Genomic DNA, 21935 nt, shown 5'->3' with positions numbered 1-21935 from the left:
GACAAAATAGAGATCCGATTGGCTCAAAGCTGACCCGTCTGCTGCTGCTCCCGCCTGCTGAAACCCGGAGAAGCAGACAACGGGACGAGCGGCCAATGCACCGCCTGCAGACAGATGTGGTGCACCAGACAGCATCAAGGAATCTACTACACCTGACTCTTCTACATCTCTCTACTACACCTGACTCTGCTACGCCGCTCTACTACACCTGACTTTACTACGGCTGACTCTACACCTCTCTGCTACACCTGACTCTGCTACGCCACTCTACTACACCTGACTCTACACCTCTCTGCTACACCTGTCTCTGCTACACCTGACTGTATTACAGCTGAATCTACTACACCTCTCTGCTACACCTGACTTTAAGCTGACTGTACTACACCTCTCTGCTACACCTGACTTTAAGCTGACTGTACTACACCTCTCTGCTACACCTGACTGTACTACACCTGACTCTACTATGCCTGACTGTACTACACCTGACTGTACTACACCTGACTCTACTACACCTGACTGTATTACACCTGACTCTACTACACCTGACTCTACTACACCTGACTCTACTACACCTGACTCTACTACGCCTGACTCTACTATGCCTGACTCTACTATGCCTGCCTCTTGGTGAACGGTTAGTAGTTGAGCCACATCCACAACGAAAGCCAACGTGCACTTTCACTGTGGCCTGGCTTTTTACTTTTCCAGAATTTTTCCAAAATTGGAATCCACCTCCACTATCTATTTCACGGTTATAATTATTGTGTTCATTATTATAGAATTCTTATGTTTATTTTACATTATTACATTTAACAAGGAGAGAATACAAGCGGGCGGTTAGCGTGTCAGTGTTTTTCCAATTGAAACGGCTTCTACCATTTAAACATCGTTGTATAATTAATATGAACCACAAAATATATTAACTCCTAATGCGGTAAGAAATTGCACGTCTTTTGAGTAACTTTAAGGTGGAGGAAGTGCATTTACCATGGATGGGTTTTCCAGGTTTCTTCTCTCTTCCACGAGTTGTTTTCATGGAGCGTGGTCATGCGCAGTGGAGACGGGTCGCCAGGCCCACGTTACCACACGGAGCGCAAACCCAGGAGGCATGAAGAAGACATCAACACAGACATAGGAACCATGACGAAATATTTCAACGTTTGCTACTTTTTTTATTTAGTAAATATTATTTACATACTTTTCAAGAACACATGCTACGCAATTCCAGATGTACAGCAAAGTTCATAAGCGATACAACTTTTTCAGAACAAAGAACCTGACGACACGGGAAACGTCATACAGGCTTCCTACACTGAGCAGATTTTCAAGTGTAAAAAGAAGTTCAGTACAAGGCCTCTTAACTATGCGGTTGTGATTGTGCAGCATCTTAGCCTGGTGCTGCCGAAGCTACCTTTGGTTTGTGCTTTTCTGCAGCGTTGATGTTAGCACCCACATATATGGAGGACTATTATATTCCGATCTAATAGTTTTACCTGATATTCTCTACTAAGCTAATGAGCTGTGTTCCTCAAATAATCGTTTGTAATTCAATGGCGACTTTTAAATGCTCCAATGCTGTGTAAATCAGTCTAAAAATAACTTTATTTCTATGCATAGTATAAAGTGGGTATATATTTTTAACTATGCATCAGCAAGCATTGTTCTCGACGCCATTTTCGATTTGCAAATCTAATAAAACTATTTATAATGATATTATATTCTAATCATTTTTTATTTAGCATACTTACTTTATTTGTATTATTTTTGCTTTGATTAAGTCTTCGAAATTTGAGGTTATTAACCAGAATTAAACATTTATATCTGAACGAATTTCAAATAATAAGAATAAAAACAGGATCATTCAAACAAACAGCCCCTCACAAATGTACAACCATGTCAGATTCAGATTATGTACATCTACAAATACCCATGACTTCCAGTACAAGTGTCACTTACATGTTAAGCACACGAACAGGCCTCCAGACAGCATCAGTATTTACATCCAACACACACTTTACATTAAGGCATGAGGTGTCTAAACACCAAACATTCACAGAAGAAGAAAGATTAATAGGAAATTAAATCTTAAAATCTATGTGATCAATTTAAATAACGCTGCCCAGCTAATTATGGTTGCAGAACCTATCAAATAGAAGCCACTACTTAAAACGTGCCGTTTTGATAAAAATATACATGTGGTAGAAACATCCCGCATTTCAAACTTGAGATAAAAATCATTGGAGCTTAGTAGGAGAGGTGAGCAGGAGGGTCAGAGGAGACTTCACATTCTAGTAACCCTGTTAAAAAACCCTAAACAACACAGGGTGCAGTACTGCTGCTATGAACAAGGTAAATATTGTAATTGAGAGCAAAAGCACCACCATTTGTGTTAATTATCAGTGATTTTTCTTGTTGCTGTTTTGTCAAGCCTCATTCATGCGTTCTGCGGTTTTCATGTTGGTAATTATTTAGATCTTAAAAATCGCAGTTTAAAAAGGTCAGACCTTTTCTTTGCATGCCTAAGGCAAGCCTTTCACAATGGGCTGCTCAAAGAGAAGCCTGTAATCCAAGTAATTTTTTTTGTAGAAACTTTTATCCTCTATGAGTGAGACCAACATATGCTAGCACCAGAATTTGGTACAATAGTTGCGATTCTTAGTCTGATTTTTATACTTTTTTAAATATTTGGTTACTATATGTAACTGCCAGTTAGCTATTGTGCAAGTAGCACAACACCAAACTTGGTACGTTGTAAGTTTTCCCCATTAAGTAATACTGTAGTTCCTTCTATCACCATCTGCAGTAAACAATATTGACATAACTCCACATACATTAATGCAAGTTTCTTGCATGTTATCTGAACAATACTTGACAACAAGTCTAAACAATCCAATCCACACACAGCAGGAAGAGACCAGCAGCGTTAAAATACAAATACACAAACTCAACCAAACTTCTGAAGCCTCCGCGTTTGTCAGCAGCAGGATCGCGGCCACCAACGTGCTGCTACAAGGGGTTGCTTTAGGATCTTAGAGGATTTCAAGAACAAACAAGAGCTTAGCAGAAGGCTGATGGCTTGACCCAGGCATCCGTGTACCCTGTCACAAACACATGCTGTAAAACAGGCAGCTTCAGCCTCCCGCTGGGCCTCCTGTAGACCAGTAGAGTCTAAAAAGCTGATCAGAGATAGAAGATAAGAGGAGCTCATGTTACTGGAGGTTTACAGCGCAGCGTAATCATAAGCATCCAATACGCTCTTATAAAGTGTGATTTGTATCACAGTTATGCATTCAATCTGAACCCCAATGAATGGCATGTAAGGTGTGTTAGCATGACAAGTCTCTAGAGAGTATAATTACATCTGTCAAGCATCAACAAAGTGAAGCAATAGCAATGAACAATCAAACACACTAAACTTAAATAACCCACGTTTGTTTACTGGAAATTTCAAGAAGATACTTATTTCTCTCCAGGAATCTCTTGCGTCTTTCAGAAGACACACAACCTGCATTCATGTAAACGAAAGCCCTTTTAGTGTAAGAAGATGCAACACACAAGGCCGCACAATGATGGAGATGGGTACTTGAGTGTATCCAGAATCACTTCAAGCTGTACACAAACATTCAAATCTGTTAACACACACACACACACACACACACACACACACACACACACACACACACACACACACACACACACACACACACACACACACACACACACACACACACACACACACACACACACACACAAAAGGAGTCGCTCTGTATTCTCCCTCTGGGTCTGTGTGAAGTGAACTGTTGTCCTCCGAGGGTCTTCCGGTCAATCAAACCCTCTAATCAGTGCTCTGTGATTCATGAGGGCCTGTATTGACTGGAGACTTGGAGCTTCTTGCTGAGGGGATCCTGCTGAAGACTGAGTTTGGTAGTTTTTTATAAATTTTGGATCTGAGATTTGGGATTTTGTGTAAAATTGCTGGTTGTTGCAGCTCTCGTAAGCAGCACTTGGTTATCGTTTATCAGTTATCAGTAACTTACGAGCGATCAATGGATGACAGTTCTGTGCCAGCAGAAGTCCATTCCTTGAGACCTTACCTAATCAAACATTCAATGAAATGCTCACCGCTCGAAGAGCAGAAGCCTATTGCACCAGCCTTCAATTTACTGTCAACGAGGCTTGGATTCAGTCCATACCCTGCTCTGTCCAGTGCTCCTCCCACAAATCATATTCCACTGTAAGGAGCATTAAGAATGAGCTTTTTTAATGGGATGCCTGGGTGTCTGTCCGCAGCAGCCAGTGGATGGTTCCTCACCCCATCAGATGACAGCAGACGACCCAGAAGGAGGAGAGTGTGAGGACGGGGAGGAGGGCAGGTTCCAGAACAGCCATTTGCGTTTGCACTGCCGCCTCTGGTACAGGTAGTCCTCCTTGTCGCGCTCCTTGCGGGCCCGTTGGTAGTGGTCGTCCTCCTTCAGGTACCACACCGGGGGCCAGCGCTGCTTCTCAAAGTAGTCCTGGTTCTCTGCAGGAGAGCACAACAGCTGGGTTTGTGGAGGACTCATAGAGACACCGAGTCTCTGACTGAGTGAGAAGCATCAACACATGAAGGAATTGCTTTTTTTCTATTTTACAAAGAGAGTGGGTCGAGGTTTGTTTCTCTCTGGTTGTTTGATGTTGCTAAGTCATTGGATGTAAGTCTCCTTTCCAGACAATCTTAGTCATTCCAGCTGCCAGGGACATATAGCGTGGCGTTTCTGTTCAGACAGATGCATCCAAATAGTCATCGGAGTTCGATTTGATTTGCTTTGCGGTTCTGTGAACTTTACCTGCAGACTTGGCTTTCATGTCTCGGGGGAATTTGCGGCACACGCTGTTGTAATTAGTGCAGATGTGGTGAAGGCACCAGCCTGTGAGCTGCTGGGCACAGTGGAACTGTAGGGAGTTCAAGCATTTGGTTATACAACATGTGGAGCTTCCTATGGAAACTATCGCCAATGAAAATGTGTCACTGTGATAAAGGATTGTACTACCTAACTGTAAAATCGCCTGTCAAACTGTAAACTTAATTTAAAACTAACCTACTGTAAAATCGATAGAAACTGCTTACAAAACAAAATAAAATCAAGGAAAATACTGCAATGTATGGTCACCAGCTCCAACAGACTCCCAGTGGAGGGTCCGGTGTGTTGCTGTAGGTGGCCACTAGTGGACACTGTGGGGTGAAGGATTGTGGCACTTCACTTAACCAGCCGTGGATGTTGATGGCGTGTCCGAGTGAGAGGGTTAATAAAACACCCCATTACAACGCTACTACACAACAATGGTTCTGCAAGGTATATAAAATGGGACGTCAGGTTGCCCTCCTTCCTGCTGCTGCGAGCACAAAAAGCTAAAGCTTGAATAAAACACGTTCTCTCTAGAGCTGTTTGTCCGCTCTGGGCTACTGTAGAAACATGGCGGCCCCCCAAGAAAGAGGCCCCTCTCCTTATGTAAATACAAAGGGCTCATTCTAAGGTAACGAGAACACTATGACTGATGTTATTTTCATGGGATATTACCCAAATTAAAACATAACTCATACCATGTTCCCTTTCTGCCAAGTCCGTTCCGCTAGAGGCCACTTAATCCTACACACTGCCCCTTGAACCCTGGGTTCAGAGTGCGGTTACCTGCGCCATGTCCAGGTACACCAGGACATCCCCGTCGGTGTCAGCGCCCATAAGGGCCGTCTCCATCAACATTGTTACCGTGTACAGTTCTGAAAAACAAATGCAATCACAGGTCAATAAAACCGTCCAAATAAAAAAAAAACGCACAGGCTTTGTGTGACAGGTCTCGCCTGTTAGAGCAACAAGGTGCGGGAGGCAGAGCCGGTTGGCCAGAACGATCAGCTCCATGGCGTCGAGGTCCGCCCGGGAGCAGAAGCGGCCCGTGTAGAGGTACTCGAGCACCGCCCGCATGCAGGTGCGCGTCGTGTTGGGGAACAGCACCTGGGGGACACAACGAGATCTTTAGGAGCTTTGACGACAGAGGGGATAGGCGCACGGTTATTTGTGATGCAACATACCGTCGTTAACACAGGCCGCCGTCTGTCTCTACTAAAAAAAGTAGTGTATTGTAAAAAGAGCCGCAAATAACATTTGGGGAATGGGACACAAGGCCTCTGCCACCGCAGTCATTAGCATGGGTAGCAATGTGTCTAACCATTTGTGCAGCTCATTTATTCAAACTTGCCTTGTCAGCTGGTCGGGCTAGTGTGCGTGCTTGGGTGCGTGGGTTGAGGCGTGTGTGCGTGTGTGGCTTTGCAGCAGAGCATCACCCACATATTCCCCCAGCACACACAAGCCCTAATCAACGGCGACGACGGCCCAACTGCGCTCATCCAATCACAGCCACGGCCTTCCTAATTGGGGAGGGGCAGCTGGGCTAGGGCTGTCAGGGTTGGCCGAGAAGGAAATACCGGAGGGAGCGTAGCTCACAGCACCAAATCAAAACGAATCACCTGTCTTCTCTTAAAGATTAAAGATATGGCCATAGCTGGACTCAAGAGGCGGAGAGTCGGAGTGAAACTAAGAGGCCGGAGCACGACGGTGACGGTGCAAGGAGTACTGCCCGCAGCATTCTTTAGAGTCGACTAACATACCTTTCTCTGTTCAAAATAAAGTGCTGTGGGCGGCAAACTAAAATAACCTGCGTCAGGCTCTTGGTTTCTTCCAGTGAAAGGATGTCCAGCAGAAGTTACAATAGCAGCTGCACACGGATTGTTCCAAGGCAACTGAATCACGGCGGTCAAGGTCTGTCAAATATGAATGATGAAACTGTCACAATTTAATATTTTATTCAGCTACATAAAGGTATTAAAAAGAGAGAGAAAGCCAGATAGGGTGAGAACAAGATCAAGAGAGAGAAGAAGGGGGAAAGAGAGCAAGAGATTGCGTGTTGTGTATTTGTTTATATGTAATGACCTCCCTGATGCCAACCAGTCCAAACTAAAAAACCCTGTGCATTGAATAATTATAGTTTGTGTTGCTCCACAGCTAGTCTTGGCTGAGCGGAAATGGACAGCGTCTATAGCGCTAGCGTCGGATTCCACCGCTACTCCTCCCCTTCCTGTTGCTGGTTATCCCGTATTGTGCTCCCCCTCAAACTCAGAAACTAGGCAGTATGGCGAGTTTTGAAGAGGACTTTGACGGCGCTGTAAAGCTAGCATGTTTGGCTCTTTCCGTCGAAAATTGCAAAGAACTTTGAAAGATTTGCTTACAGCATTTGCTGAGGAAGAAAGATGTTCTTGCCTGTTTTCCCACAGGCTATGGCAAAAGTTGTATATATCAAGCGTGGCCTATTGTGTGCAGCGAGCAAGCAGGGGTAATGTTCAGTTCGACCTCGGAGACTTGTAAACACAGTATTGTGTTGGTAGTTTGCCCATTGGTCTCAATTATGGAAGATCCGGTGGGAACCCTGCAGTCCAAGGGTATATTTGATAGGTCCCGTGAGCTCCTCAAGGGCCAAAGTGTATGGTGTCTTGACATCATTGTGAGAAAGAAACAAACGATGTTTGTTCTTTTTAACTATAAAAGGATCTTCACATAGGCGACATACATCTTTAATTGTTTTTTGCGGCGTTTGCGGTTGGGATTGAGCCATCTCTCTGACAGCCTCTGAACGTAAAGACGTTCCATCACCGCTGCTGCTTCCCGGGGTTAGCCCCGCCCTAGACGATTGTGATTGGTTTAAAGAAATAAAAACAGGCCAGCCCAGTTTCCCCCCGGATAGATGGCTCTAAATAGCGTGGTTCCAGACCATTCTACTTGCTGTAGTTTTGTTCTGGCTTTGCGAGACTACTCCACAGCTGATACTAACCTCTTTAGTGCAGCTCTCCACAAAAGGCCCTCCAAACATCGCTGCCATCCAATCACAGCTAGAGATGAGCAAGGGCTTATGGGCTGAGATTGTGCCATCATCTAGCTTGAACACCACATCTGAAACATGGAGACAATGCACGTGAACACCAGATATTTGTTGGGTTTTCTTTCTTTTGCTCTCCAAGAAGAGTTAGAGTTTGACGACATCTCACCCGAGAAGGTGCCCTTGGCCAAACACTCTTTGACCCGGTTGGTGCGCCGCACGTGGAAGGCTTTGGTGATCTCCTGGTTCATGAACGCCTCGTTGTTGAGGATGTTGGCCACCATCATGCGCAGGTCGAACACTTCCAGCATCTCGGCGATGTGCGCGATGTGCATGAGCTCCTTCTCGTGCTCGTCCAGCTGGCCAGTGTACAGGTAGCGCAGCACCGCCCGGAAGGGCCCCAGCAGCATGGACCCGTCCATGTGCACCACCGTCATGGGCCGGGGGGCGTAGGTGCCCGGGTCCTCCACCAGCTCCTGCTGGATGCTGACGAAGGCCCTGCTCCAGGAGGAGAGCAGCTGGCCCTGCCGCGCCCCCTGGGACTCCCTCAGCGTGCCGTCGCTGGTGCAGGCCCGCAGGTTGGCGCGGTCGCCCGTGTCGCTGCTCTCGCACACGTCAAAGCTGGCGGCCCTCATCAGCAGCTCCCGGCCGGAGAGAGGGCCCCGCCCGGGCCACTCGGCCTCCTCAGGCGCCCCGTCCATGATGAAGAGGTCGTAGAACTTGGAGGAGGACGTGGCCAGGTATATCTTGTGCGCGAAGATCTTCTGGCGCTCCTGCAGGACCAGGATGACGTCGGCGCAGTGGGGGTCCTCCAGCAGGCGGGCCGGGTGCTCCTCGGTGGAGCTGGGCGGAGGCGGGACGGTGATGATGGGCGGGGGCGGTTTGGGCGGCAAGAAGGGCGCCTGCAGCAGGGGCCGCTGGACGTTCCTCAGGTGGGACTTCCAGAACTGCAGGTGCCGACGTGAGATCAGCGCAGCCCGGATGGCGTTGTCAAAGACGTCCTTGATGCCGAACTGAGCAACCACGCTGGTCTCGTAGTACGGCACCCCGAGCTCCTTGGCCACCTCCCGGCCTCGCTCAGGGGCCAGGATCTCGTTGGATTTAATGGGTCTAGAGAACGGACAAAATATATTCTGTTTTTAAGGAACCTGACACTGCATGCTGGGTTGGTAAAGAGTGGGTTAAGCTAGCAATTAGTAGTGCTTGCACTTATTTATATGACCATCCTTACTGTACCGACAGCGATATATTCTCTTTCTTCTGACAAATTTACTTAATGTAAGTCGCTTTGGGTAAAAGTGTCTGCTAAATGGCCTTAATGTAAATGACCCAAAGCAACCCTTTTTTAAGTTGCTTTGGTTAAAAGCGTTGGCTTTATTGTAAAAGAGAGAAAACCAAACGGAATGTGTTCCGATGATGTGTGCACGGTGACCTCACTGTGCATTCCCAGAGGAATCCCACTCAGGGATCAGTTCTGTGTACCTGGCCAGGGGCCGACGGGCCCTGTTCACAGCCTCCAGGTCAGCGTAGCGCAGGTCCAGCTGACAGCCCACCAGGATGACCGGAGCGCGGGGGCAGAAGTGCTTGATCTCAGGGTACCACATGGTCTTCACGTGGTACAGCGAGTTGGGGTTTGCGATGGAGAAACAGAGCACCACCACATCCGACCTGATGGGGGTAGGAGAGGGAGAGGGGGGAGAGAGGGAGAGGCAGAGAGAGTGGAAAAGGATTCAATAACAAAATCACCAGTTCACCGAAGGAGTCACCCGATCATAGCACAGCGCCATCATGTGAGACGAGGCAGACAGCCCATGTGATGCCCTGGGTTAGGTTCGGGGCTCTGTACCTTTAAGGGAACCGATCGAATTACGTCTGCATCACAGCACCTTTTCAAGTTAAGTCTAACTACTGAGTACCTATTCAAGTTCAATCTATGTACAGAGTACCTATTCAAGTGCAATATATGTACAAAGTGCCTATTCAAGTTCAATCTATCTACAGAGTACCTATTCAAGTTCGAGTTGATTTTGTGTGGTGAAAAACTGAATATATAGTAGCTTGAACGGCACCAGCCCTAGCCGTGTCTGACCTGCCGTAAGCAAAGCGCCGGTCCTTGTGGTGGTCCCCAAACGTGTCCCAGAGGCGAAGGGACACGCTGACGTCGTCGACCACATCCCTGGAGCGCTCCAGTACCTCACAGGGATCACACGGAGGAACTCAACAGCTGGCCACCGCTTCAGAGGGCTGGCGTGAATCATGCGTTCACAAGTCGACTTACAATGACACACAATGAGTCACATGTTTAATCGGAGGAAATGAGGTGGCTGGGTCACCGACGCACTGTCCTGTCAGGCACTAGGTCTCGCAGCTGCCCAGGTTTGACCTGCCAGACCTGTGGTAGCCTACATGTCACAGAAGCTCTTAAAAGATATCAGACAGAAGATGGAGGGATGGGTCAGGCTACTCACCTCCTGGCACACCCGGTACTGGTCGATGGCCCAGACCGTGGGCACGTGGGTGGCCAGCAGCTGGTACTGTGTTAGGGTGGCGTTGCAGGCGCGGGCGCAGATGAGACGGGTCTTCCCCACCGCGTTGTCCCCGACGACCACACATTTGATGGTCTCGACGTTGGGCCTCTCATAGTCCATATCAGAATCGGTCGGGTGAGGTCTGTCCCGAAGACAGAGAGCCCGAGATTATGTTTAAAGCTCACCTAGATTCTGCTTAGCCTTATTCTATGTTATAAGTCCTTGCACCTAAAAATAGTGCTTAGCATTGTGAAGCTTCTTATCCTAGATATCTTTGTTGTAAACGGGGAATGGGTTAACCTAGAAATTGTTAGTGTTGCCGCTTGGTTCTATGAAGATCCTTACTCTACCGACAGCGTTATATTGTTTCTCTTTCGCTTTGGATAAAAGCATCTGCTAAACGCCCTGAATGTAAATGTAAATGTAAGTTTAGAGAAGCAACGGTCCGGAAAAGGTGCTACATCAGCATGATGTGGTCCTTTAAGGACACAGCTTCACCTTCTAACTGAGCAGCAGGATGAAAATCAATATGGCGGCTGTCATGTCCCTGTTCCTCATTACATCTGCAGAGATATTAATGGCTTGTTATGGGAGCTATACTGCCCATGGCCCCATTCAGAGGATCCAATCCCTGGTCTTCAATAAAGAAGTCCACAAGCCCCTTATCAGAATAAGAAATAGAAAATAAATAGCATATATGTTCTCATTTTAATGGTAATATTCAGCTTGATTAAAATATGTGCATATTGCGGAAAATATGCACATACATAGATACACATTACTGAATGTACTGCCTCAATGTAAATCTAGGTTATTGTTATTGGGCTACACATGATGTGCACAACATCGGGGGCTTGAGAATATAAACAAACTCCTTTTGAAGCCATGTGACTATTGTGTGCAATATTAAAGTTATCCTCAAAAAATGTACACGTTGCAGCAATTTATAATCTGGGTCATCGTTACTGTGTCATCAATATCATATACTGTGCATCTAGGCAGCCTTAGCTAACAGCATCATTAAAATTACTGAAATAAATACAGCAATGGAATTGTGAGCGCCATCAAAGCCAAAGGAAATGGAGTCTGGTACTTATTTTGGTCCAGACTGGTTTCCAAGGGAACTGCAGCCTCGATCTATACGTGACATGAAATCCCAGGCAGTCCTGCGTGACATTCTTCGCTCTTCACAACGCATGCATCATCCTACATATTTTTTTATTGTTAACAGCTTTGGCTGACAGTGTGTGTATGGATAAGGCCAATGCTATGCTTTTAAGATGCATATTACCTGATCCATCTTTCTGACTATTGCAGAGAGTTAAGTCGTAAAGGTACGTGTTCACGCAACAACACTGCTTCTCACGGCACTATCAGCAATTCACTCAATCAGTGAATCGATGTAATAAGTCTATTTAATAGTTCAATATGAGAAAGATGAAAATGCACAATCAAATAAACTAAAGTGGGTCTTTCATGTTGGTGATAGACACACAGTTGTGTTAACCCTTATTCGGAAAGCCATTCACAAAATGTGCCCGACAGCTTTCAGCAGCAATTCATAAAGTGCAGTTTACAGACCGGCTGGATCTCAGATTCACGGCAACAGTGCATGCATCTCCTGAACCGTTTGGCCGAACCGAGCTGAGGTCTGGTTTAAGGCGCTGCCATAGGTTCGAGACCCCTTCACTATCGCTGAACACATGAACCCGTCTGCACAGCTGCAGAGTTAACTGGCCTACAAAACGAACACAGAATGATGAATAAGGAGAAGTCGACTGTTCACGACTACACGTTATGTAACGTTCAGCCAGGGGCTGCCCAATGGGTCTCAATCTTCACGGAGATTTCCTTACTCCTCTCAGACGAGTTCAGGTTCCCAGGAATCCACTGGTTTTGAGGGAAGGAGACGCTCTTACCGCAGCATGAGGAAGTGGTGCAGCGGACGAGAGGACGGACTGAAGGCTGGACGGGAGGAGAGGGGCTCCACGAGGGGCGGGAGGCACCTGGCGGCTGCTCCGGCTGAACTTCATCTTCGACGACTGTCAGGAGGCGCTGGAACCGGCGAACCACCGCAATGTTTCCAGTCGGCAGAAATACGAAGACCTACCAGAAAAAGCAACGGAGGCGAGCAGAGGCCTCTCTATCCTCAGAGCTGCAGAGCTGCAGCTGTGAGCGCGGCGCGCGGCCCCGCGGACCTCCTCCGGTCACCTGGCCCACGTGGCTCAAAGCGGGCACGCGCGCCAAAAGAACCCCACTGTTCACATCCCATGACCCTATTACACAGCTTAATGACCATATAATGCAGGTTATCTTTGCGCTATTAAATGATACAATTCATTATGTGCCGCTTTTGTTTTTATAATAACACTTTCATTATTATTATATGTGTATTAATGTGACCATAGGCCGTATGATACAATGTACAGAGAACGGCAGACTACTGTCATCATTAGAGTTGTTAAGAACAAAGCTCACCTTTCCATAATATGGTAATAATTCCCTCTTGTCAGTCTCCATCCATTCCTCTTAGTCCCTTTCATGTAGTGCAGATTCAATTCTAGTATCTCAACATGATCGCATTATTTTATCCATCAAAGCACCCTCGTCAGAATAATTTAATAAAACATCTGCAATAGTAGTAGCATATGGTCTATAATATATATAGCATCAGTGTGTGTGTTTGTCTGTCTTTGAAATATGTTACCACCGGGGTCAGTGGAGAACAGAAAGAATAAACACCCAGTTAAATAGCTAATTGTTTAGCCTTAAACAAACAGTGTATGGTAACTTAATCCCATAAATACTGAGGGAGCAGCATAAACAAGAAGTATTGCTTTAACCTTCAGCTGCTCAGATAGAGTGCCCCCATTGGTACATTTCTTATTCAATTTGCTTATTTGATCGTTGTTCTTTCAATACACAAAGTTAAGTAAATTATCTAAATATATTTACATAGTACGATTCGGACAAGGGTCACTACAGGGCTTCACAAGCACAGAGGAAATCCAATAAAATACAGAAATATTCTCTTCACAAACAGGGCAATGAGACATATTACAGTACAACCAGCACAGTGCAGGCAGAAAGCCTGCCTGGAATGATGATTCAGGCGGTTATTTTAAAAGTGTGCACGAGTTCACATTACTTATAAGAGTGTGTTGACAGTAGGGGGGGGGGGGAGAGGGAGTGCGAGAGAGAAAGGGAGAGGGAAAGAGGGAGTGTGTTCACAGTAGAGGGAGAGGAAGAGGGAGTGAGAGAGGAAAGGGAGAGGGAGAGAGGGAGAGGGAGGGGGAGAGGGAGTGTGTTGACAGTAGAGGGCAAGAGGGAGAGAGGGAGAGAGGGAGAGAGAGAGGCAGACGGAGAGGGAGAGCGTTCACAGAGTGGGAGCCACTGCTCCACAAGCAAGATAACCACTAGTGTGTGTGGGTGTGGGTGTGTGTGTGTGGGGGGGGAGTGTGGTTCTGTTATTAGGTGTTGAATGGTCCTCAGAGACCAATGGGTCTCTGAGGTGTATTGTTGTATGGGGTTATGGGTGTATGGATGTATTTTGTATGGGTATATGGATGCACAAAATGTAAAAGGGGGCTTGACTTTGCAGGAGTGAGTGAGGACCAAGATTTTTAACTCAACTCCAGAATGCATTGGCAAGGGGAAATATGTGCTCTTCTGCAAGTCCATGACAGAAGTTTTGAGGCAGCATTTTGAATTGTTTGTAAAAGGCCCAGCGATTTTGAGGCGTGGAAAAAAGGGCATCACAGTAATTGAAACGCTATGAAATAAAAGCGTGAGTAAGCATTTCAATTTAGTTTTTGTCTCAATAGACCTGAGCCTGAAGTTGTTCTAAGATGCAAATAACAGGAGCAGCTCAACAACCGGACATGATGGTCAAACACACACATCAAAATGAGACGTAGTAATATAAGTAAAGTAACTCAGGTTTGTTTGAGCAGGAGGAAAAGAATTGGAATCAATACACTGGGTAATCCTAGTTTATTCTCGCATTGTGGGGGGCATGACCAGATCTTTTGTCTTATCTGAATTTAAGTGAAGAAAATGGCCATCAATCCACGCCTATCAAATAGTTCAGGGTTTCTCCAAAAAACAAAAATCCATTACCTTCATTGATTCTATTATTTGAGAAAGATAACATTGTCTTGTGGTTTACCTTTAACGCTTGGTCAGGTGGATTCAAATTTCTTTGTCACAAGAGTAGAAACTATTTAGAAGAAGAGCACCAGTGATAGTCCTACCAGGGAAGCAACTGTTGTAGTAATTTCAACTCCAAAGGTTGATTATTGACACGTATCCTAAATCTAGTATCCTAAATCGGATAACTTGTGTGTTGAGTTCGGACCTCCGTCCAGGGTCCAGTCAGATGTGCTCTGAGCTCCGAGACTGAGGACTTTCACAATGTGGTGGTAACACTGTGAGCTGGAAAGGCGTCATGGCGTCGTGTTCCACAGAACCCAAAGTGCCCTTCTCCCTGGAGCCCTACCACGTCTCCACCGAGCTGGGCTTTGTCCTCCCAGCACCACTGGTAGGTAGACATCCTCAGACCTAGGGTTTGTTTTTCTGTTTGACTCATGAGCTGTGTATTATCTCTCTGTTAAAGTGAACGAGTAATGACGAAACTTCTCTTGAATCAAAGTCCAAACAAACTCTCCATCAACACATCCAGACCAGAGAGGAACTGTCCTTATTAAATATATAATATTTCGCAAAAACAGTTAGATTTACATAAGTCTGCATACATAGACAGATCTATATACATACTCGTAAGTTGAATATGTGCATATGCTAAGCTATGAATGCTATTTACATCGTTTAATTTTGCATACATATTGCATATTCACATCTAAAAGCAAGAGCTGCCAGGGTATTACCGACCATGGATGGAAATCGCCTTCCAAGTCTCAGATCTGGTACAGTCCCACACGCTGCGTTCACGCATTGACAAGGTCAGTCATAACAAACTGTATCTATAGTATTAAACTGTATCTGTAGTATGAAACTGTATTTGCAGTGTTAAACTGTATCTGTCGTATTAAACAGTATCTGTCTTATTAAACAGTATCTATAGTATTCAAAGGTATCTGTCTTATTAAATGATATCTGTCGTGATAAACTGTATCTCTAGCATTTAACAGCATCTATATTGTTAAATAGTATCTGTAGTAATAAACTGTAACTGTTGTGTTAAACTGTATCTGTAGTATTCTTTATCTGTAGTGTTTAACTGTATCTGTAGCGTTACACTGTATCTATAGTATTAAACTGTATCTTTCGTATTAAACTGTATCTGTAGTGATGAACTGTACCCCCAGATGCCCCTGCTCAGCACTGAGTACCTGCAGAGCCACCGGGAGCTGCGCCTGGCTCACCTAGCGCTCAGTGCTATGACCATGGGCTACGTGTGGCAGGAGGGGGAGGAGGGCACCATTCAGGTAACTGTGTGTGTGCGTATTACGTGTGTGTCTTTTTGAACGGGTGATTACTTTCTGTTGATGTACGTGTGCGTGTGTGTGTGTGTGTGTGTGTGTGTGTGTGTGTGTGTGTGTGTGTGTGTGTGTGTGTGTGTGTGTGTGTGCGTGTGTGCATGTGTGCATGTGTGTGTGTGTGTGTGTGTGTGTGTGTGTGTGTGTGTGTGTGTGTGTGTGTGTGTGTGTGTGTGTGTGTGTGTGTGTGTGTGTGTGTGTATGTGTGTGCCTGTGGCAGTCTGTAATGTAGCGGTTGAAAAGTTGTACTTTGCGGTTTGTTTTTGTTATTGTTGTTATTGGCTCTCAACATGACAACCTAACAAGCTTCAACGGATCCAAACTTATTGAAATGGGAGAAGAGAACTCCCTCTTTATCCTAAACACAATGTTCGTAACAGGATCAGATGAGCACAGATGGTCCTTTCATTCAAATCTTGGCTATAAACGAAGACTGGATTATATAATGGCTGAATGGTTTGTCAAACACGCAAATACAAACTGCAGATCATACCCCATGCAAAGCCATCCATTTGAGTCAGACCACCGCATCGTAGTGATGGATACTCTGTTCCCTACAAGAAAAACAATAAAGAAGACCTTCCATAAAACACGGCGGGATAAAAAACACCCTGATCTTCGTCGTTTGAGAGATGACCCATCCATACAAGGCTCATACAGTGGCACACTTGACTCCCTGTGGCTGCCTATGCAAGAACTACAGATGTCTGACGAAGCGGAAGAACTGCTAACGAATGTTAAACATCAGGCATCCACAGGGACCATTCCACCGAGAACAAGAAATTGATTGAAAAAGCCATGATCTGATGAGGGATATCAGTATCTGTTAAATCAATACCACAAAGAGAACCATCCAGTTAAGAAGAAAGCACTATCCTACGATGTTAGGAAAGCTCGCTCAAAGTAAAAAAAACAACCTATTTTACATCTAAGGCAAATCACCTAAATTATGCCAGTGAACAGCGCGACACTGAGGAGGAGTTCAGATTGATGCAAAATATATACATCATTATCATGAGTGCAAAGGCCAATGCAACAGACAAAAAAGCTGAAAGAACACTTTTCTGAGCATTCTGGAGCTCAGCCCTATTACCCACAGCCAGAACCAGAACATCCTGAAAACTACCCTCATCTGTTACCCCCTGTTGACCGACCAGTCATTGACACCAACCCAACAGAACGTGCAGAGAAAAGGCTAATATAGCAAGTTTAAAGAATGGCAGGTGCCAAGGGACTGACAATATACACTCTGAACAATTGAAATATTCAACATCAGAAATCCTGCTGAAATACAAAATACTTCTAATGCAAATGATATGGTCATGCCTGGTGGTGCCAGCAAACAGTCTGACAGCATCCATTACTTGTTTACATAAGAGAGGTCTACGGTCATTATCTGAGAACTACAGAGGACTAAGCATAAGTGCAACTGTGTTTAAAGTGATGCCTGGTATCGTGATCAATAGGCTTAGGAGACGTATGAAAAAATCCTGTTACCAACGCAATTTGGATTTCGGTCAAACAAGTCATCCTCTGGTGCCATATTTATCCTATGTCATGTCCTTGAACTCTCAAAGAAATCAAATACACCAGTCTTTGTAGCGTTCATTGACCTCAAGGCTGCATTCGACTTGATCCCAAGGGATGCCTTATTCCGCTGCCTTGACATCCGCCTAAAGTGTCCTAAACTATAGCCATACTCCGAGCCCTCTACACAGGCACCAAGGCCTGTATCAAAGGTACGACAGACTTCTTTGAGACTTTGGTTGGATGTGATCAAGGGGCCCTTGAATCGCCACCACTATTTAACATCTACATGGACTTTGTGGTTAGAGTGGCATGAAATGAAATACAAACAACAATCCCGGAAGCCGGCTTTCGAATAGAGTATAACATCCCTAACGAGGTCTCACCAAGAGAGCTACGCCAAAAAACACCAGCCCATGGTAGTGATAACATCACAGAGTTACTCTATGCCGATGACCAGGTTGTATTTGCCAAATCGTCTGACCAGCTGCAGCAGATACTCAACATCTATGATAAAACACTCAAGTGATTTGGGATACTTATGTCCTATGACAAGATGGAGACAATGGTGTTCAATACTAACACAGCATTGATGGTGCAGGAAAGCATAGTTTCCCTCGGTAAAGAGAAGATCAAGAATGTCAGGAAAGAATTAGCTCTGCTTTCCAAAAATGACCACTAGACACTCAGGTAAAATTTCTAACAGCATGTGTAAGATCAAGCCTCTTATACAGCGTACAAGCTTGGAGTCTATCCGAGGGTGAACAGAAAAAAGTTGAAGTAATCTGGCTTGGTTTTCTCAGGAAGATGGTGCGAGGGGGATTTGAAAGAAAGAATGCACCTAACAGAATGTCATCATCAAATACAAGTACCCATAGTCCCGAGGAAACGACCCTGGCCTGGAGTTAAAGCTGTCAAACGAGAGACTATGTAACATCACTAAGAGCCGTCCAATACGTGACTTTTTTTTACATACAACAACTCAAATACATGGGACACATCTGTCATCTAGGTAACTCAGAGTTACAAAATCAGATTATATTCGATCGCATAATACCCAAAACTATCTGGAACAAACTAGAAAGGATATTTTGTATGGACATATTGCAAAAAATAAGAACTTTAATGAAGAGGAATTAACTAATGCAATGCTGGACCATATGTTCACACGAGCACGTAAGGCCACTAGTGTACCAAGAGGGAAAAAGTGATGATGATGATGATGAGTGTGTGTGTGTGTGTGTGTGTGTGTGTGTGTGTGTGTGTGTGTGTGTGTGTGTGTGTGTGTGTGTGTGTGTGTGTGTGTGTGTGTGTGTGTGTGTGTGTGTGTGTCTGCATGTGTTTCTTTTTCCATTTTGTATTGCATTACTTATGATGAGTATTTAATTTGTTTGCATCTTTTGATATTTACGTCCTCAACAACCGCTTGTATTTATGTGGACATTACTACAATAATTCAAATGTTTGTGTTCCTGATTTTGTGTGTGTGTGTGTGTGTGTGTGTGTGTGTGTGTGTGTGTGTGTGTGTGTGTGTGTGTGTGTGTGTGTGTGTGTGTGTGTGTGTGTGTGTGTGTGTGTGTGTGTGTGTGTGTGTGTGTGTGTGTGTGTGTGTGCCTGGGTATGATGTGTCAACGTTTATTGGACAGGTTCTTTGGATATCATTTACAAACTCATAAAATATACTCCCATATATTTGACTTGCCCTTGGCAGGTTATCTAACACAAAAAAAGGTTCATTTGCAACACACATTGCAACGATTTTCTTTGGCAAAATCCATCCAGAATATGCTTCAGATCATCTTTAAGAGGACAATTTTTTAATGTTGATTGGCCGACATCGGCTCGTTGTAATATTATAGGAGCCAAACCCCTCCCTCCTTCACCCCTTCCAAGCTGGCTCCTCTAAACCAGTTTCCCCACACTGCATCAAGTTGACTCTCTTCTATCATAATTATTTATCTAACAGCTCTCAATATCCTGCTCTTGGCTCATTTGAGGTGTAGTTTGCATTACTAAGTCACTACTACAATCTAGGTTATCTGCAATCATTACTTCACTTTAACATTTTATAGTTTTTATTTCTTAAGTCAAAGCTATGGGAATGGGTTTTACGAAACAAACTTTGTTCAGGTAGATGCACCCAACAAGTTTTAGGGTAGATTACATTTGCATTGGTTTACAGGCGGAGTTCGTAGCACAATCAAAACAAACCAGGAAGGTTGTGATCTGGAAGACGTTCTGTTGCCTTTCTCGTGCAGAAGCTGCCCCGGACCCTGGCTGTTCCTTTCTGGGAGGTGTCCCGGAGCCTGGGGCTGCCCCCCATCCTCACCCACGCAGACGCCGTGCTGGCCAACTGGAGGAAGAAAGACTTGGATGGGTGAGCCTCGGAGCTCCAGTGAGGAGCCAGAGCTCACACTGCAGGCCTCTTATGAGGAGTCTGTCAGCATGAAGAACCTAGATAACACGGAGCATTAAACATACCACCTCAGGCCATCTTTGAAGCACAGCGTACGTCGAAGAAGAAATAAACTTCTGTTTAGTCACCAAGTTATGGGTGAGGGATGGTCGTGAATGCTTCGACATTCCAATAGAGTAAGAAAAAATTGAAATGAACAGGCTTTTGGGTGCACATCTATGTCCTGTATTGGCAGGGGGATCAGCCCTGCCAACCCCTCAAGGGCAGCAGGTGTTTTTAAAATTTGACCCACACAAGTTAAATAACCCTGTCACATTGCAACCATGTATTAAATAAAGATATACTGTCTTCTTTTTCATGTTGACCATCTCACAGACCGTTTCTCATGGAGTAAGTATCTCAGATGGTTCATTAACCAATCATCATGTTGCTTTGGCCTTCTGAAGTGCTGGTAAAGTGCTGGTAAAGTGCTTGTTAGTGCTGTTGAGGTGCTGGTAAGGTGCTGGTAAAGTGCTGGTGAGGTGCTGTGAGATGCTGCTGGCTGTTTGTTTGAAAGGTTCCCTGTATGAGCAGAAACCTGGAGCTCCTGGTAAGCCTGCCCGGTGGAGACAGCGTCCGTGGCTTCTTCATGGTCACTCTACTGGTGGAGCTGGCAGCAGTTCCAGCACTGAGGGTAAATCTTGGAATCCTCAAATCTATGTTGAAAAGTATTTTGATATGTCCATCCCAAACGTCGGGAACCTGGAAGACAAACTTTAAATCTGTTAGCTGATCCCAAATGCAAATCTTGAAGGACATCTTGATCATAAATAATCACACACGTCAAACAGTGATTCAGTGAATACTAAAGGATATATTGACTTGCGTATCTCAGGACAAAGAGATGAAGCCGCCTTGTTCTTGGTCCAGGTGAAAAAAGATGAAAAAGAGGTGGTTAAGAAGGACAGTTTGTAGCGACTCATGGAGGTTTCTCCGCATCACAGAGCATTCCCGCCCTGGTGAACGGCGTGCGGCGGGGAGACGGCGAGGCGGTGGCGGACGCCCTGGAGGTCCTCCAGCAGTCCCTGCAGGATATGAGGGACACCCTCAAGCTGCTGCACGGTAAGCCCCCCCTGGGCACCTTCACATGGGGCGTCGACACGTCACCCTCACCTGTCAAGAATAACGTCACGTATTGCTCTGTTGACACAGTGTACGTGGAGCCGTCCATCTTCTATGGCATCATGAGGATTTATCTCTCTGGGTAAATATTGTCCACGTTATGGTCATTAGTGTGTGCGTGTGTGTGTGTGTGTGTGTGTGTGTGTGTGTGTGTGTGTGTGTGTGTGTGTGTGTGTGTGTGTGTGTGTGTGTGTGTCTGTGTGTCTGTGTGTGTGTGTGTGTGTGTGTGTGTGTGTGTGTGTGTGTGTGTGTGTGTGTGTGTGTGCCTGTGTGTGTGTATGTGCCTGTGTGTGTGTGTGTGTGTGTGTGTGTGTGTGTGTGTGTGTGTGTGTGCCTGTGTGTGTGTATGTGCCTGTGTGCGTGTGCGTGTGTGTGTGAGTGTGTTTGTGTGTGTGTGTGCAGATGAAAGGGTGTGTGTGTGTGTGTGTGTGTCTGTGTGTGCGTGTTTGTCTGTGTGTGTGTGTGTGCGTTTGTTTGTGTGTTTGTGTGTCTGTGTGTCTGTGCCTGTGTGTGTGTGTGTGTGTGTGTGTGTGTGTGTGTGTGTGTGTGTGTGTGTGTGTGTGTGTGTGTGTGTGTGTGAGCCTGTGTTCTGTGCATTCTAACGGCAGACACTCACCAGGTGGAGGGACAACCCCTGCATGCCGCGGGGCCTGGTGTACGAGGGCGTGGGGCCGGAGCCCGTGGAGCTCTCCGGGGGCAGTGCGGCTCAGAGCAGCCTGCTGCACTGCTTCGACCGGCTGCTGGGGGTGCAGCACGAGACAGACAGCGGTGACACCTCTTTATATACGTTGGAATGAATGGAAAAATAATCAAATGAAAATTGAAATATCATAATAATGATAAAAATGATAACAAAAAAAATAAAAAAAACAGAGAGCATGTACAGAAAGGTACAGAAAA

At 45.5% G+C, this 21935-nt stretch overlaps 2 protein-coding genes across 5 annotated transcripts in view; one reads left to right on the top strand and one right to left on the bottom strand.

Annotated features, from left to right (window-relative positions):
• Window positions 1–1151: 1151 nt before the first annotated feature.
• rhobtb2a (Rho related BTB domain containing 2a) lies at window positions 1152–12694 on the bottom strand. 4 transcript variants are annotated; one of them, XR_003977155.1, is made up of 11 exons: window positions 12353–12693; window positions 10374–10575; window positions 9995–10098; window positions 9388–9573; window positions 8075–9015; window positions 7861–7979; window positions 5840–5990; window positions 5670–5758; window positions 4827–4932; window positions 3430–4522; window positions 1152–3176 (listed from the first exon to the last, which is right to left on the bottom strand). XR_003977155.1 is itself a non-coding variant. In XM_030359412.1 (11 exons), the coding sequence occupies exons 1-10, from the start codon at window positions 12358–12360 to the stop codon at window positions 4317–4319; spliced, it is 2112 nt and encodes a 703-aa protein (XP_030215272.1). In that variant the 5' UTR covers window positions 12361–12694; the 3' UTR covers window positions 1152–3176; window positions 4313–4316. The 4 variants fall into 4 exon arrangements, 3 of the variants coding, with proteins under 3 accessions (XP_030215272.1, XP_030215273.1, XP_030215271.1); XM_030359412.1 differs by having other exon boundaries at window positions 4313–4522; window positions 12353–12694; XM_030359413.1 differs by adding an exon at window positions 10184–10297 and having other exon boundaries at window positions 1152–4522; window positions 12353–12691.
• A 2118-nt stretch (window positions 12695–14812) lies between these two features.
• Window positions 14813–21935, top strand: part of ido1 (indoleamine 2,3-dioxygenase 1) — an 8037-nt gene continuing 914 nt past the window's right edge. Inside the window, exons 1-9 of the mRNA XM_030359372.1 lie at window positions 14813–14973; window positions 15299–15394; window positions 15761–15880; window positions 19717–19835; window positions 20250–20264; window positions 20448–20547; window positions 20858–20975; window positions 21066–21117; window positions 21655–21803. Of these exons, the coding sequence (XP_030215232.1) occupies window positions 14881–14973; window positions 15299–15394; window positions 15761–15880; window positions 19717–19835; window positions 20250–20264; window positions 20448–20547; window positions 20858–20975; window positions 21066–21117; window positions 21655–21803 (862 nt within the window). The 5' untranslated portion in view covers window positions 14813–14880. The remainder of the gene's footprint in view (window positions 14974–15298; window positions 15395–15760; window positions 15881–19716; window positions 19836–20249; window positions 20265–20447; window positions 20548–20857; window positions 20976–21065; window positions 21118–21654; window positions 21804–21935) is intronic.

Source organism: Gadus morhua, chromosome 6, assembly GCF_902167405.1.
Source record: "Gadus morhua chromosome 6, gadMor3.0, whole genome shotgun sequence".
In the NCBI taxonomy this organism is placed as follows: Eukaryota; Metazoa; Chordata; class Actinopteri; order Gadiformes; family Gadidae; genus Gadus; species Gadus morhua.
Note: the sequence above shows the minus strand (reverse complement) of the source record. Positions and strands in the feature narration are given on the sequence as shown.

Excerpts from the sequence above, each read along its gene's own strand:
- rhobtb2a (XM_030359412.1), bottom strand. Across the intron at positions 10,099-10,373 it reads AGTACCGGGTGTGCCAGGAG|GTACTGGAGCGCTCCAGGGA; the intron begins GTGAGTAGCCTG and ends GATCCCTGTGAG. Across the intron at positions 5,991-7,860 it reads TGGAGAGCTGCACTAAAGAG|GTGCTGTTCCCCAACACGAC; the intron begins GTTAGTATCAGC and ends TGTGTCCCCCAG.